At 41.3% G+C, this 12,888-nt stretch overlaps 1 protein-coding gene across 1 annotated transcript in view; it reads right to left on the bottom strand.

The window, feature by feature from the left end:
• Nucleotides 1–886: 886 nt before the first annotated feature.
• CSUI_003685 (dynein light intermediate) overlaps nt 887–12,888 on the bottom strand; it is a 12,500-nt gene continuing 498 nt past the window's right edge. Inside the window, exons 2-12 of the mRNA XM_068063880.1 lie at nt 12,049–12,268; nt 10,858–11,045; nt 10,006–10,139; nt 8,750–8,985; nt 7,666–7,728; nt 6,866–6,937; nt 6,035–6,071; nt 5,110–5,154; nt 3,961–4,155; nt 2,371–3,064; nt 887–1,679 (exon numbers count right to left, since the gene is read on the bottom strand). Of these exons, the coding sequence (XP_067924141.1) occupies nt 1,525–1,679; nt 2,371–3,064; nt 3,961–4,155; nt 5,110–5,154; nt 6,035–6,071; nt 6,866–6,937; nt 7,666–7,728; nt 8,750–8,985; nt 10,006–10,139; nt 10,858–11,045; nt 12,049–12,268 (2,039 nt within the window). The 3' untranslated portion in view covers nt 887–1,524. The remainder of the gene's footprint in view (nt 1,680–2,370; nt 3,065–3,960; nt 4,156–5,109; nt 5,155–6,034; nt 6,072–6,865; nt 6,938–7,665; nt 7,729–8,749; nt 8,986–10,005; nt 10,140–10,857; nt 11,046–12,048; nt 12,269–12,888) is intronic.

Raw genomic sequence — 12,888 nt, 5'->3', positions numbered from 1 at the left:
TTTGAACAACTGCACATTCTTCTTCAGTTGAGGGGAGAGAAAAGGAAGAAGGATGAGAGTGACCTACTGCTACTACTACTACTATCTTTCTGAGAGTATCTATTGTTCGCTTCTCATAGAACTTTCCTTCTTTCTTTCTTTCTTTTTCCTAGGTGTCTTCGAGGGATTTCAAAACAGTGAGGAGATCGCGATAAAGATGGGGATTTAACGGTGAAAGAAGACACTGAAGAGGGGCATCTGAATCTACACATAGAGATGCATAGAGAAATACTATGGTAAAAAGGACTAGTCCTCATCTTGATCAGGGTGAAGAAACCCTCTCACGTCGAAATATCTATCTATCTATTTTAGTCGAATCTAATCTAATCTATCTATCTATCTTTAATCTATCTGTCTTTTCGCTTTTTCTCTGGAGATTGACGACTCGAGAGTATCAACATCTTTTATCTCTATCGAATGTATCGTCTTGTATCATAACGACTTCTTCGACTTCCTCTTCCATCGCCTGAGAGAATCTACCTATCATGACAAGATGAGAGAGAGAGAGAGAAGAAGAAAGTCGATACATCACAAGTGCTGAGCTGCTTGATCTTCGCTGAGAATCCTTCTTTCTTATCTCCTCTCTTTCTCATCTTCTTCTCCTCCAAGCGAGAAAGAAGAAGAAGAAAAAGAGAAAGAAATTGGTGAAAGAAAAGAAGACTATGTATCCATTCATGTAGAAAAACGACAAGAAAGAAAGCATTCGTCTTTCTGTCAAATCACATGCGGATGAGACACCCCCCCCCCACACACATACACAGAGAGACATATCACTATCACTATATACATGTATATAAATATATACATAGAGAGAGATATATATACATATATATGTATATATATATGTATATATATGTACGTACAAGACATGTCACAAGGAGGGCATGTCTAGATCTATAGAGAGAAGAGAACGAGGTGGAAGGACGATCTTTTTGACGAATATCGTATGAAAGAGAAACAAAGGGAACCGAGGAAGAAGAAGAGAGAGAAGGACCCTTTTTCACTCGTTATTTTCTGCTTTTTCTTCTTGTTGCTCGGTTAATTGAAGTTGATCGATCTCCAGGCTTGTCTGTTTGAAGAGAGGAAGAAAGGATTCTCTTCTAGCGTCTCAGAATGAAGAGAGGCAAACAGCATCCCTCACCCCTCACACAGAGAGACACCCCCTTCACACACTTCAAAACATATTCATGCATACGAAGCATACACATACATAGATCCACATATGTATGTCTAGATAGATATGTATGTAGTCATAGACGAGAGAGACAATATGTATGTAGAGATAGACATACAGATGGATGATGTATGGATAGAGACGCCCGAGACGAAGGAGCGAGGAATCGAAGAAGATCTCTTTCATTCCTGGAGCTCGACAGAGAGAGTAGAAAAGGAAAAGAAAGAAGAAAGGATGGACGGCATAAGAAGAATCTAAGAGAAAGAAAAAGGATGGATATACATATGGATATACATATATATGGTAGATGATTAGGCGTCTGCTCCTCCTGAGGACTTCGTCGTCTTGGTAGGATCACTAGTACCACTACTACTATCTCCACCTCCTCCTCCTCCTCCTGATGCCGGTGCTTTAGGCCTCGCACGGGTTCGATCCCTAGGAGTCGTTGGCGCTGCCTTTGTCTTGCCTACAGAGAGGAAGAGACAGAGACAAAGACCACAGAACCGCGCCACACACACCGACCATTAATTGCACATAGAGGGGATCATCGATCGACAAACAGAGAGGTCAAAAAGAAACAGACAAAGATACACTGAAGATAGATAGATAAATAAATAAATAAATAGATGAATAGATTAAAGATAGATAGATAAATAGATAGATAGATAAATAGATAGACAGATAGATCTATTCGAGGACGGACAAACAGATAGCTGTAGATACTAAGATGCGGCGATATGGAGTGACGCATTCATTTCTACATACAAGTAGACAGATCGAAAGAACAAGAATGCGAGCAGTCGTGCATGCGGAAGAGTCGTCGTAATCGATCTGGTCCATCAGATCAGCTTCGAGAGGTTTGTATGCTATCTATTATCTCATGACACCACTGCATGCATGCATGCCTTCTCAACATGAAGGAGAGAAACGTGTGAGAGAACTCAAAGACATCCCTGTATCGCTTTTAATTGATCTATCTATCAGACAGAAACTAAATCCGTCACGCCTCTTCACACCATCTCTTCTCCATCCATCCGTATACCTCCCATAGCTCCTTCTTCACCCCCCCCCCTTCTCTTGACCATCCTATCTATCTCTTATTCCACCCCTTCGCGCTTCTGTCTGTTATTTATCTCTTCTTTTGTGGGACACCCTACTTTTCGCAAGGAGTCCCTGAAAGAAGTTTTGAAGAGAAGCAGACTCCCCTCCTGCTCCCCCCCCGGGTTGAAAATTTGACGAAGAAGACGTCGCTGGGAATGACTGCATTCCACTAGCTCCTCCTCCACTACTACTACTAGTGCTAGCTCCACCTACATTTGCGCTAGACATCATCTTAGAAGAAGAAGAAGAGACCCCCCCGCCCACTCCACTTCGCGTTCGCCCATCATTCACGCCAGGACTACTTTGCATGCTTCCCCCGCTGACGTGTGTATGAAGTCTTGAAGAGCGCATGCCTCGAGGGTAGCCATCTCTTCCTGAGGGAGCTATTATGGTGCTTCCCGTGCTACTAGTACTTAGGTGGCTTGAGGTGTCTCCTCCTCCTCCTGCTGAAGTACTCCCTGGTGTTATGAGAAGAGAGGCCGCAGTAGAAGGCGCTCCGGAGATGTTGCTACTACTACTACTACTTGGGCTAAGGCCTCCCCCTTGCTGGTGGAGCTTGCCGCTAGTATCTCCCTGAGAGGCGCTACTACTTCCATTAGGCGCATCAGCAGAAGAGGGCGACGGATGATAGGAAAGGTCGTTATTCGTAGCTCTTGCAGACATATCCGCATTGGTCGGCTGTACAGAGATCATTGGATGGAGGGAAGAGTTACCTCCCCCTGTTCCTCGGCGCCCTGACTCCGATCGAGACTGACGGGGAGCAGAGAAAGAAGAAGGAGGATAAGAAGCAACAAGATGAATGGAATGAGAGAGAAGAAAAACATACAAGACAGAAGAAAGGATGCAACATGAACCACAAGAAGAAGAAAGAAAGATGAGGTGAGAAAGAAAAATACACAAGACAGAAAGCAGAATAATGCAGGAAGATCGATCTATCTATAGAGAGGGATAGCGAGGGAGGGACAGGAATATACATACATGTACATACGCACCCATACTCATAGCTACATATCCACATCTATATATATAGACATATATATATATATATAGACATATTCGTAGATAGTCGTAGATAGACATATACATGGGGAGTTGACAGTCGCGCCTAGTTGGATGGATGAGTCGAGAAGTGAGAAGTGATCTCTCTATCTCTATGCATTGATGAAAATAGACAAGAAGCCTAAAGAAATAGAAAGGAATAAGACGATCTCAAGGCACATCCACTCCCGTGTCAAGCGCATGCAGGACAGACATTTTTAAGGCAACAGCAATGATAGCTAGCTCAGAAACGTTCCCTCCTTGAAGGAGTCCAAGCAACCTCATGCAATCCTTATACATATACACCTCACTCTACACACACACCTGCTGTACATACACATATATATATATATAGAGAGAGAGAGAGAGAGAGAGAGAGAGACTGTGTATATACAATAGCTACATGTATATACAGATATATATAGATATATATGTAAGGAAGATGCATGAAGAGAAGATGAACTAGGAAGAAGTGTGAGATTCTTGACATACATGCCTCCCTACATGTATACATAAAGATATATATATATATTCATACATATATATATGGAGAGAGAATGTATATATGAATGTATAGGATGAGGGGAGAGAAGGAGAATTGTGCTTACAATGAGAGATGCTGATCTTCCTACAGAGCCCGCCGTTCCTCCACCTGCCAAGAGAACCGTGGAGAAGATATCGCCCCCCCCCGCGCCTCCTGGTTTGGCTGTAACGACGGCTGAAGGAAATTGGTCTTCTAAGTATCGAAGAAATTCTTGCTTCGTCTGGATAGACACTGCGCTTGTATTCGTCGGATCTTCAAGCTACTCACATCACACCCACATATACATAACGCATGCATCACACACACACACATATATATACAGATGCATATATATATCTATATATATATATATATACATACACAAGAGGGGCATACATACAATGTATATACATGTATACATACAACATACAACTACCCCAGCGGTGAGCCTTCCTGATAGATTTTCTCCTTTCGTTCTTTTTTCTTTCTTTTCTTTTCATCTCTTTGCGTAGATCTTTCTTCCTTAATTCTCTTTCTTCCCTTCTACTGAATCCGAAGGCAAGAAGAGAGAAAGAGAGAATCTGAGACAAAAGAACTAGAGCTGGCGTGAGACAAAGACCAGTCGGGGACACATGTGGTGTACATACACCTCGTACACGATGATGCGTCCAAATGCTTTTACACCTAGGGCAGTTGGTGGAACTCTAGTAGTGGCCCTTCACTACATAATAGCTAGAGGCATCGAGAGATAAAACACAAAAAGAAGAAGAGACACTTATGTATCTGTATACCCTACAGGAAGAGAGAGGGAGAGAGAAGAAAAGAAAGAGAGAGAGACATAACTAAGAAAGAAGACGGGGGTATACGCATGCCTAAGTCATTCCATCCATGAAGAGAAGGTCATCTTTTGTATCTCTTCTTTCCCTCTCTCTCATTTTAAGATCTCCACCTCTGGACATGTCCTTGCCTCAGGCTTGCAATTTTGTCGATACCGAAACAACGTGCTTAGATCTATCTTAATCCTATTTCTCTACCTTTAATCTATCTACTGACGAAGGACCTATGTGGGTGTTGCAGAGGGAGAAGAGAGGATGAAGAAAGAGAATGTAAAGAGTGAGAGAGAGAGAGGAGTCGTTTTTGATACACAGATAGAATAAGAACCCTGCTAAGAGGGATGTGTGGTGTCTATACACCTGGGAGGGGGGCATGCGTGGTGTACATGCAGGTGCCCTACCTTCTTCGGCTCGATACGACGTGTAATCCATGCCTCATAAGGTTTCTGGCCAAACATAAAGGAAAAATTGAAAGAAAGAAAGAAAGAAAGAGAGAGAGAAGGAAAGAGATGATATGAAGATTGGAGGCATGGAGAGACTGGAAGATCACATGGAATGAAGGAAATTTGGAACATACGAAAAGATACCTCTGACGGAGAGAAGAGAAGAAGAGAAGAATAGAGGAAGAGAAGAAGAAGAGGAATGAGTTAAGATGCGGACACTGTGGGTCATGATGATGGTGAGGGACGTGAAGAATGTCGACGAAGGTCAAAATATCCCCACTACTACCCATACAACTTGAAAGAGAGAAACAAGAAGGAAAGAGACACACACAGAGAGAGAGAGAATAGTCTCTCCTTTCTCCTTCTTTCTTTCTTCAGGTTGTCTCTACAAGCATCTATATCTCTGTATATGCATATCTGCATGTGTACCCGTATGCCTGATCCACGAGCCAAGCATAATGCGAAAGAGAGAGAGAGAGAGACAGGGAAAGAAAGAAAGAAAGAAAGACAAAGAAGATGCCTCACTTCAGGCGAATGAAATAAACTCAAGAGAAAGAAGAAGAAAGGAGAAGAAGAAAGAGAATGAGAAGAACATGAAGACACAGAAAGAATCTAGCCGAGGTGATACTGCCCATGTGGGAGAGCAACGCAGGAGAAGAGGAGGAAGAAAAATGTCTGGCAAAGAAGAAGAAGAAAGGTGAAGAGAGATAAGGTCCCCCCCACAAGGTGTATGTACACCACATTTGGTCTCTAACGGAAAACAACACCCCCCTTCTTCTTCTTCTCCTCCCTTCTGCTTCTACGACTTTCCTAGTTGTTTCTTTCTTTCTTTCGTTCTTCCTTCTTTCTTTCTTCTTTCTGTCTTCTTCTCTTTGATCTTTACCTCGAAATTTCCTGCAACGGTCTGCTCGACAGCTTGTCTATAAGACGACCCACAAGAAGAAGAACAAAGGGGAAGAAGATGAAACAGAAAGAATTCACGAAAGAGAAGAGAGAAAAGAGAAAGGAAAGAAGAGAAGATGAGAGAGAGGATGAATAAAGCATCTGTGAAACTTCTTCTTCTATTCCTATATCTGCCACGAGTCACATACATCACATACGCCTGCAATGATACCACTAACGAGCCTACCTACACAGAAACCTATCTACTCGATATAGAGAGATAGATGAATAGATTAAAGATAGAGAGATAGATGAGTATGATATACCCAGCAATGCTGTGAAGAGTTAAAGTGTCTCTTGTCGACCTTGAGAGGAGGCGAAAGAATTATCTAGGAGATCCACGAAAAGAAAGAGAAGGACCACTCACTCACCCAGACAGACAGACAGAGAGACAGAGAGGCTTCTTCCTTAAATCTCTAAAGAGAAGAAGACGTCAGAAGACGTCTCTCCTATTGATCTGAATGAAGTGTTTCGTTATAGAGGAACGATCTATCTATCTTTCTATTTATCTATCTATTTATCTACCACCTATGTATGCATGTGTCTATCTATCAAGCAGATAGCGAAAGAGACCTCCAGAACATCCACTTGTTAAGTCAACTGAAACGCCTACTACTGATCCTGACAAGATGAGACTGCTCTATCCTTTCTTTCTTTCGTCTTTAGAGATGGGTATCAGCAGGAATATAAGATCACATGAATGAGAGGAGGAGAATCTTGTTCTCCTTCTTCTTTCTGGTGTCCTTCTTCTTCTTCTCTCCGATTGTCTTACGTCACATCTTCTTCTGTATCACACCCTGACGGCATGAAGAATGTCTCGACGTCTTCTGTGGCTGGCGCTTCTCTACACAAAGACAAGAAAAAGATATAAATAGAAGATGCACACTAATGCATGCCACATCGTGTATATACAAAGAAGAGAAAAGAGAGGGAGAGAGAGAATGAAGAAAGAAAGGCAGACATGTACATATCAACCTACAGAGGTGCAGACCTCGATGTACATATATATATATATATACATGTACATACGTATCTCTATCTACGCATGTATACATACAGGGAGAGACAGAGACAGAGAGAGAGACACACACACACCTTAACCTCACATCGTTGACGAGATATGAGAAGGTCCACCTATCTCTTCATACATCTATATCTGGATATAGAGATAGATATACATACATATACACATATATATATATATATATATATATCCATGTCTACGTGTATATATAGAGAGAAGATACCTACGAAGTAGAGTAACCTCTTGATACGACTTCATAGAGATACCTGTATGTATGAAAATGTGTGTGTTGATAATGTCTAGATCGATCTCTCTACATCTTTCTATGTATGTGAGACTATCTCTATACAGGAAACGAAGTACGTACAGAAGAATACCAGGCATGACATCAACTCTGAATAGACAAAGTCTTCTTATTCTTCTTATTGATCTACCTCCCACTCTTTCTCTCAGAGAAGAGACACTCTCTCACCTCGGACAACAGAAAGAAAGAAAGAGTGAGAAAGAAAAAAGGAGAGAAGAGAGAGAGGTCTTTCCTTTTCGCTTACTTGAAGAAGCAATTGGTTAGCCTATGCATGAGATATCGATAGAGAAGAAAAATATTCTTAGGACTACAGACATACACACACATTCACATACACCTAATCAAGATATCGAGACACGAAAGAAGATCATCTTCTTCCTTCTAACTAGCAGACCTCCATCCACTTACATAATCTATCTTATACACCCTCTTCAATACATAGCACATCCACCTTCCTCTCTTATGAGACTGCGTTTCTTTCTCTTATCAACGACCTCATTATCTGTCACACCTCCATGCCTCGGCGCCATCTGGCTGTGCATACACTCTACACTGCCCCTAGTACACGTCGTTCTTCTATACACCTCTACCTCCCCACATGCATACACACACGTGCATGTAGCTACATATATATGTATATATATATATATATTATGTATATATATATATATATGTGTATCTAAAGTTAGTATAGAGGGGGTTTCAAGGGAATTTTTGAGGTAGGCGGTGGATATACATGTAGGTAGACGGAGAGATAAATTGCATGCATTAAGAAGAGAGTCAGAGACCGAGACACAGAGGACGAAGGAGGGCGTAGTCTTTCACCCGACACCGTAGTCGCCTTCTACTACGGCTAGTCCTATTGCACGCATACACATTCAGAAAGAATCTAGCAAGAAAGAAAGAGTCAACGTATGGACTTCCATATGTAACTTTGTATGTATATATATGCATCTATACATATATATATATATATACCCGCATGTATATAGATATGGATATATGAAGCATGTTTGTAGATATGAAGAGATAGATATGTACGGATATACATAGACATGTAGATATGCATGCCAGTGCATGCATGAATATATCTGTACGTACACTATCCATCATCCGTAACTATGCAGACCCATACCACCTTCCCTATTTCTTTCTTTCTTACTCTTTCTAGATCTTTCTCTATAGATCTCCCACCCCCCTGCACCTCTCCCAAGACCTTTCTCTAAATTCCCTCTATCTCTCTTTCTTTCTACATGCGACATGACCATTCTATTGTACCGACAGAAATGGAAGACTGTGTGTGTGAGATAATCTCTTCTTCTTCTTACTTCTTTTCATCCCTGCAGTTGCATGCAATGATAGCTGCGTTATACTTGAGACATTCTTTACGTAGATAGGCCATCATGATATCAATTTGCCCCAAATTCTGCCGCGTATTAAGCTGATGATAGGCATCTGATCTCGTTAAGACCACCACGACAGGAACAGGCAAAGGAGAGTCAACGGGAGGGGCGAGGGTCCCTTTGGGGTGTAGATTCACCGAAGACTCCAACGTCTTTGCTAGCTAAACAAACAATGAAAGAGAGTGAGAAAGAAAGAAAGAAAGAAGAGATGTTTATTCTATATCAAGATTAGAGGGTCAAACAAAATGATAGGGATGAGACATGTCTCCACGGTATACGTATGATATATATATAGATATATGAATGTATGCATATCGAGTCTCTCTAATCATATATGAATATGTATATGCCTAAATATCGATGTGGATGCGTGTGTGTAGTTGATGTATGCAGATACAGGATGAACGGGATAAAGAGACAGCGGGCTTTCCCTCAGTCCCACAGAGACATTTCCTATCCCTATCATAACCCAAAAAGTCATTCTCATTACTTTCATCACTTCTACTCTTCCCACTACTACTACTACAGTGACTACTACTACTACTCCTTCTACTTGTTGTACAGCAGCTTCTCCTATGACTCCTCTTATGAGGAAAAGCACTACTAGTACTAGTAGTAGTAGGCGTACTAGTAAGACTAGTCATAGTGCTAATAGTCGTTATAGTAGTCATAGTAGTAGTAGTAGTGGCGCTACTACTAGCACTGCTACTACGACCCCCATCCTCATGGTCGTCACCTTCTTCTTCTTAGTCTTACTATTCTTACTCTTTTTCTTACTATTCTTCTTACTCTCATTACTATAGCTCTCTCTCTCTTTCTCTCGGTCTCTATCAATCGAAAGAAAGTATCTCCCCACCTTATATATGCACATACATACATATGAATGCATACACGTATGCTCTATCATACATGTATATATCTATGTATAGATGTGTATATATGCATGTGATATCTGTAGATAGGTATGATGTATGCTGGGGGGTGTATCTCCCCTCCCCCCTCTCGTCTTTCTCACGAGCACCCTACCAACGAAACGAACAACGGCTCCCATCACTTCTTAATAAGGCTTTCTCCCATTTTCATTCACTCTGTTTCTTATCTCTTATCTCTTTCTCTCTATTGTGGATCTTTGTTTTGATCCTGCTTACTTTCTTTGCATGCAGTTGACAAGAAATACCTACCTCTTCATTTAGAGCGTGAGGGGCGATGGTAGTACTGCCGAATTGCTGGAGGTCTAGGATAGCACCGGTAAGGGCCCTCGTCAAGCCCGTATGGGGGAATGTATTACGACGAAACGCCATCAAATACCTCTGCACTACGCACACCATGGCCACAGACACACAAAGAAGACGACGAAGATGAGGAGAAAAAGAAGAAGATTACAGAAGACCAAAGAAAGAGAGAAGAGAAAGATGATTCAATCCACCTTAGAGAGAATAGACACGAGGAGGGATATGAAAGGAGATAGATAAAATACAAGATTGAAGAGAAATACTAGATTAAAGATAGATGGATAGATTAAAGAGAGATAGATTAAAGATAGACTACAGGAGATAGACAGACCAGAGATAGAGGGAGAGAGATGAAGAGAGAGGGGCGCCTTGAAAGGCAGGACATTTAGAGAAAGATCTCCAAACACATGTATGCTATCTTATTACTATACACACTATATGTATACATGTATCGATACAAATCTATGTAACTTCCATGAGTATACATATCTATATATATATATATATATGTGTATGTGTATGCAGGAATAGATAGAGCGATGTGTTATGTCAACTGCGCAGTATCGCGACTGACTAAGTAAGTAGAAGAGAAAGAAAAAGACAAGAGAAAGCGAAGATAGAGAGAGAGACAGATCAAATGACGGATACAATTGAAGCCTTCGATCCCGTATCTATCCACCACGAATCTATATCAATCTTCAAGCTATCAGTCCTCTCATCTGCTATCTCTCTCTCTCTCTTTCTATATATCTTTTGCTTAGACAAGAAGAAGAGGAGATTAATGTGTGTATGTCTTCTTACTTTTTTCTTTTAAGCGATCTTGCGTTACAACATCTTGAAGAGAGAAGAGATGATTGAAGATGCGCTCCGCTACGCGCATCCAGCGCCCTAGTTCGTCCATGGCACACCAGGCTTGCTTCATATCCAAGCATATGAGAAAGCAGAGGTGATACAAAGCATCTGCAGGAAGCAGTTCCACGAGGCGATCTCTGAAAGACAAGAGAAAGAGTGAAAGGAGACAAAGAATGATGTATTTGAGGACAGAGAAATCGAGGGCTTCTCGACCATGATCGAAAGGATGGGGGGGCATAAGAAGGTCAATACAGAGACAGATAGGAGAAGGAAAGACCGAGGAAAGATAGATCAATCGAGATACAAATACATCACGGTACAGAGATACATATTCCAAATAAGAAAGGTGATAGATTGATAGATTAAAGATAGATAGACAGACTAAAGATAGATAGATAGATAGAGGCCAGGGCGATAGGTTGAAGAGAGATAGGCAGAAGGTGTATGTAGATAATAAGTGGATATGTCTAGGTTATGTATTTCCACCTACACTGTGTCTCATTCTATGATACTTGGATCGCTAGGCTTTTTTCCTTTTCAGACAGATCTAGACAAAGCATCAATCGTGAGGTCCGAAGGAAGAAAGACAACATCGCTAGCTAGCTAGCTAGCTAGCTAGCTTCCGCTTGGCAAAAGACACAGAGGTAGACATGAAAAATAGAAAGGCAATGAAGAGAGAAAACCACCGTGAGAGAAGAAGAGAGAAGACACGACAGAGAAGATTCAAACTTCTCTTTTTTCTCTCTCTTAGGTCCTCTCTCTGCTTTCTATATCTTTCACATAGACATGACGCAACCCCATTCATATATATATATATATATATGGCTATACCACGTCTATATGAATATCTTCATATACGTATAAGCTCATAATGTTTATAAATAGATGTCTCTCTCTATCTCGCTCTCTCTCTCTCAATATCTCTATACGTCTGTCTTAATTGCTTCTCGTATTGCCATATGCTAAGGAAAGTGGAGATCTGCTTAGGGGCATAGGTAGACAGCATGCTGAGAATAGATCGATCAATCCTAGACCCGTGAGACACGTCATGTGTAGGCTTTGAGCTTAAGTGGAAGAAGAGAAATCTTTTCCTTTTGCTTAGTCTTGATGTGTGTATGATGTCTGTGCCTCTCAACTTACACAAGCTCCAGATTTTGTAGAATATAGACATTGGCACATCTCTGAGAATCGACAGTTGTGAGATCTTCTTCATCCTCTAGAGATCTCTCATTTAGACAGGCGTAATCGATCAAGGAGACACCCCCTGTATTCTTATAAATCTCCACGGGAGACAGAGGCCTAATACTTCCTAGAGCTTGTAGTTGGTTCAGTACAGTCGTCTTCCCTACATCATACGAACCTACACGCACACACCGTGCCACACATAGAAATATACCAAGCTAAGAAAGGCGGAAGAGAGGGTTTCAAAAGAAAGAAAGAGATGAGAAAGAAAGAAAGAAAGAAAGAAGGGAGAAATAGAGAGACACAGGCAACCATGAAGTGAGGATAGGGTGTATGAGTGAGAAGATATAAAGATATAAATATGGGGGATGTATGGAGAATTGTATGTGTATGAGATGTATGCAAATGTCGAAGTGTGTATACCGGACTGTCTAAATGGAAATAGATAAATGGATGGACGCGAGGGAATGTGCGGGGGAATGAATGCATCTGTGCATGTGCATGCATCACTAATTGACACACATGGACAGAAAGAAAAAGAAAAAAGAATGGGAAGAAGAAGACAAGAGATCACCCCTAAGTGCTCCTGTACAACTACGAAAGAAAGACGATCTGCTATAGGGGCCAAAGTCATGAACGCTATCTGGTTGTCGTAGTAGGAATAATGACATAACACGTCTGACATACATGCAACCCTACATATGCCCCCGCACCCCCGTACCCATACATATATACACGCAAATATAGATATATATATGTTGGCACATATATATATATATAGATATGCACATATGTGCA

This window comes from Cystoisospora suis (genome assembly GCF_002600585.1).
Source record: "Cystoisospora suis strain Wien I chromosome Unknown contig_1663, whole genome shotgun sequence".
Classification (NCBI taxonomy): Eukaryota; Apicomplexa; class Conoidasida; order Eucoccidiorida; family Sarcocystidae; genus Cystoisospora; species Cystoisospora suis.
The sequence above is the reverse complement of the archived record's forward strand: the minus strand, read 5'-3'. Positions and strand labels throughout refer to the sequence as shown.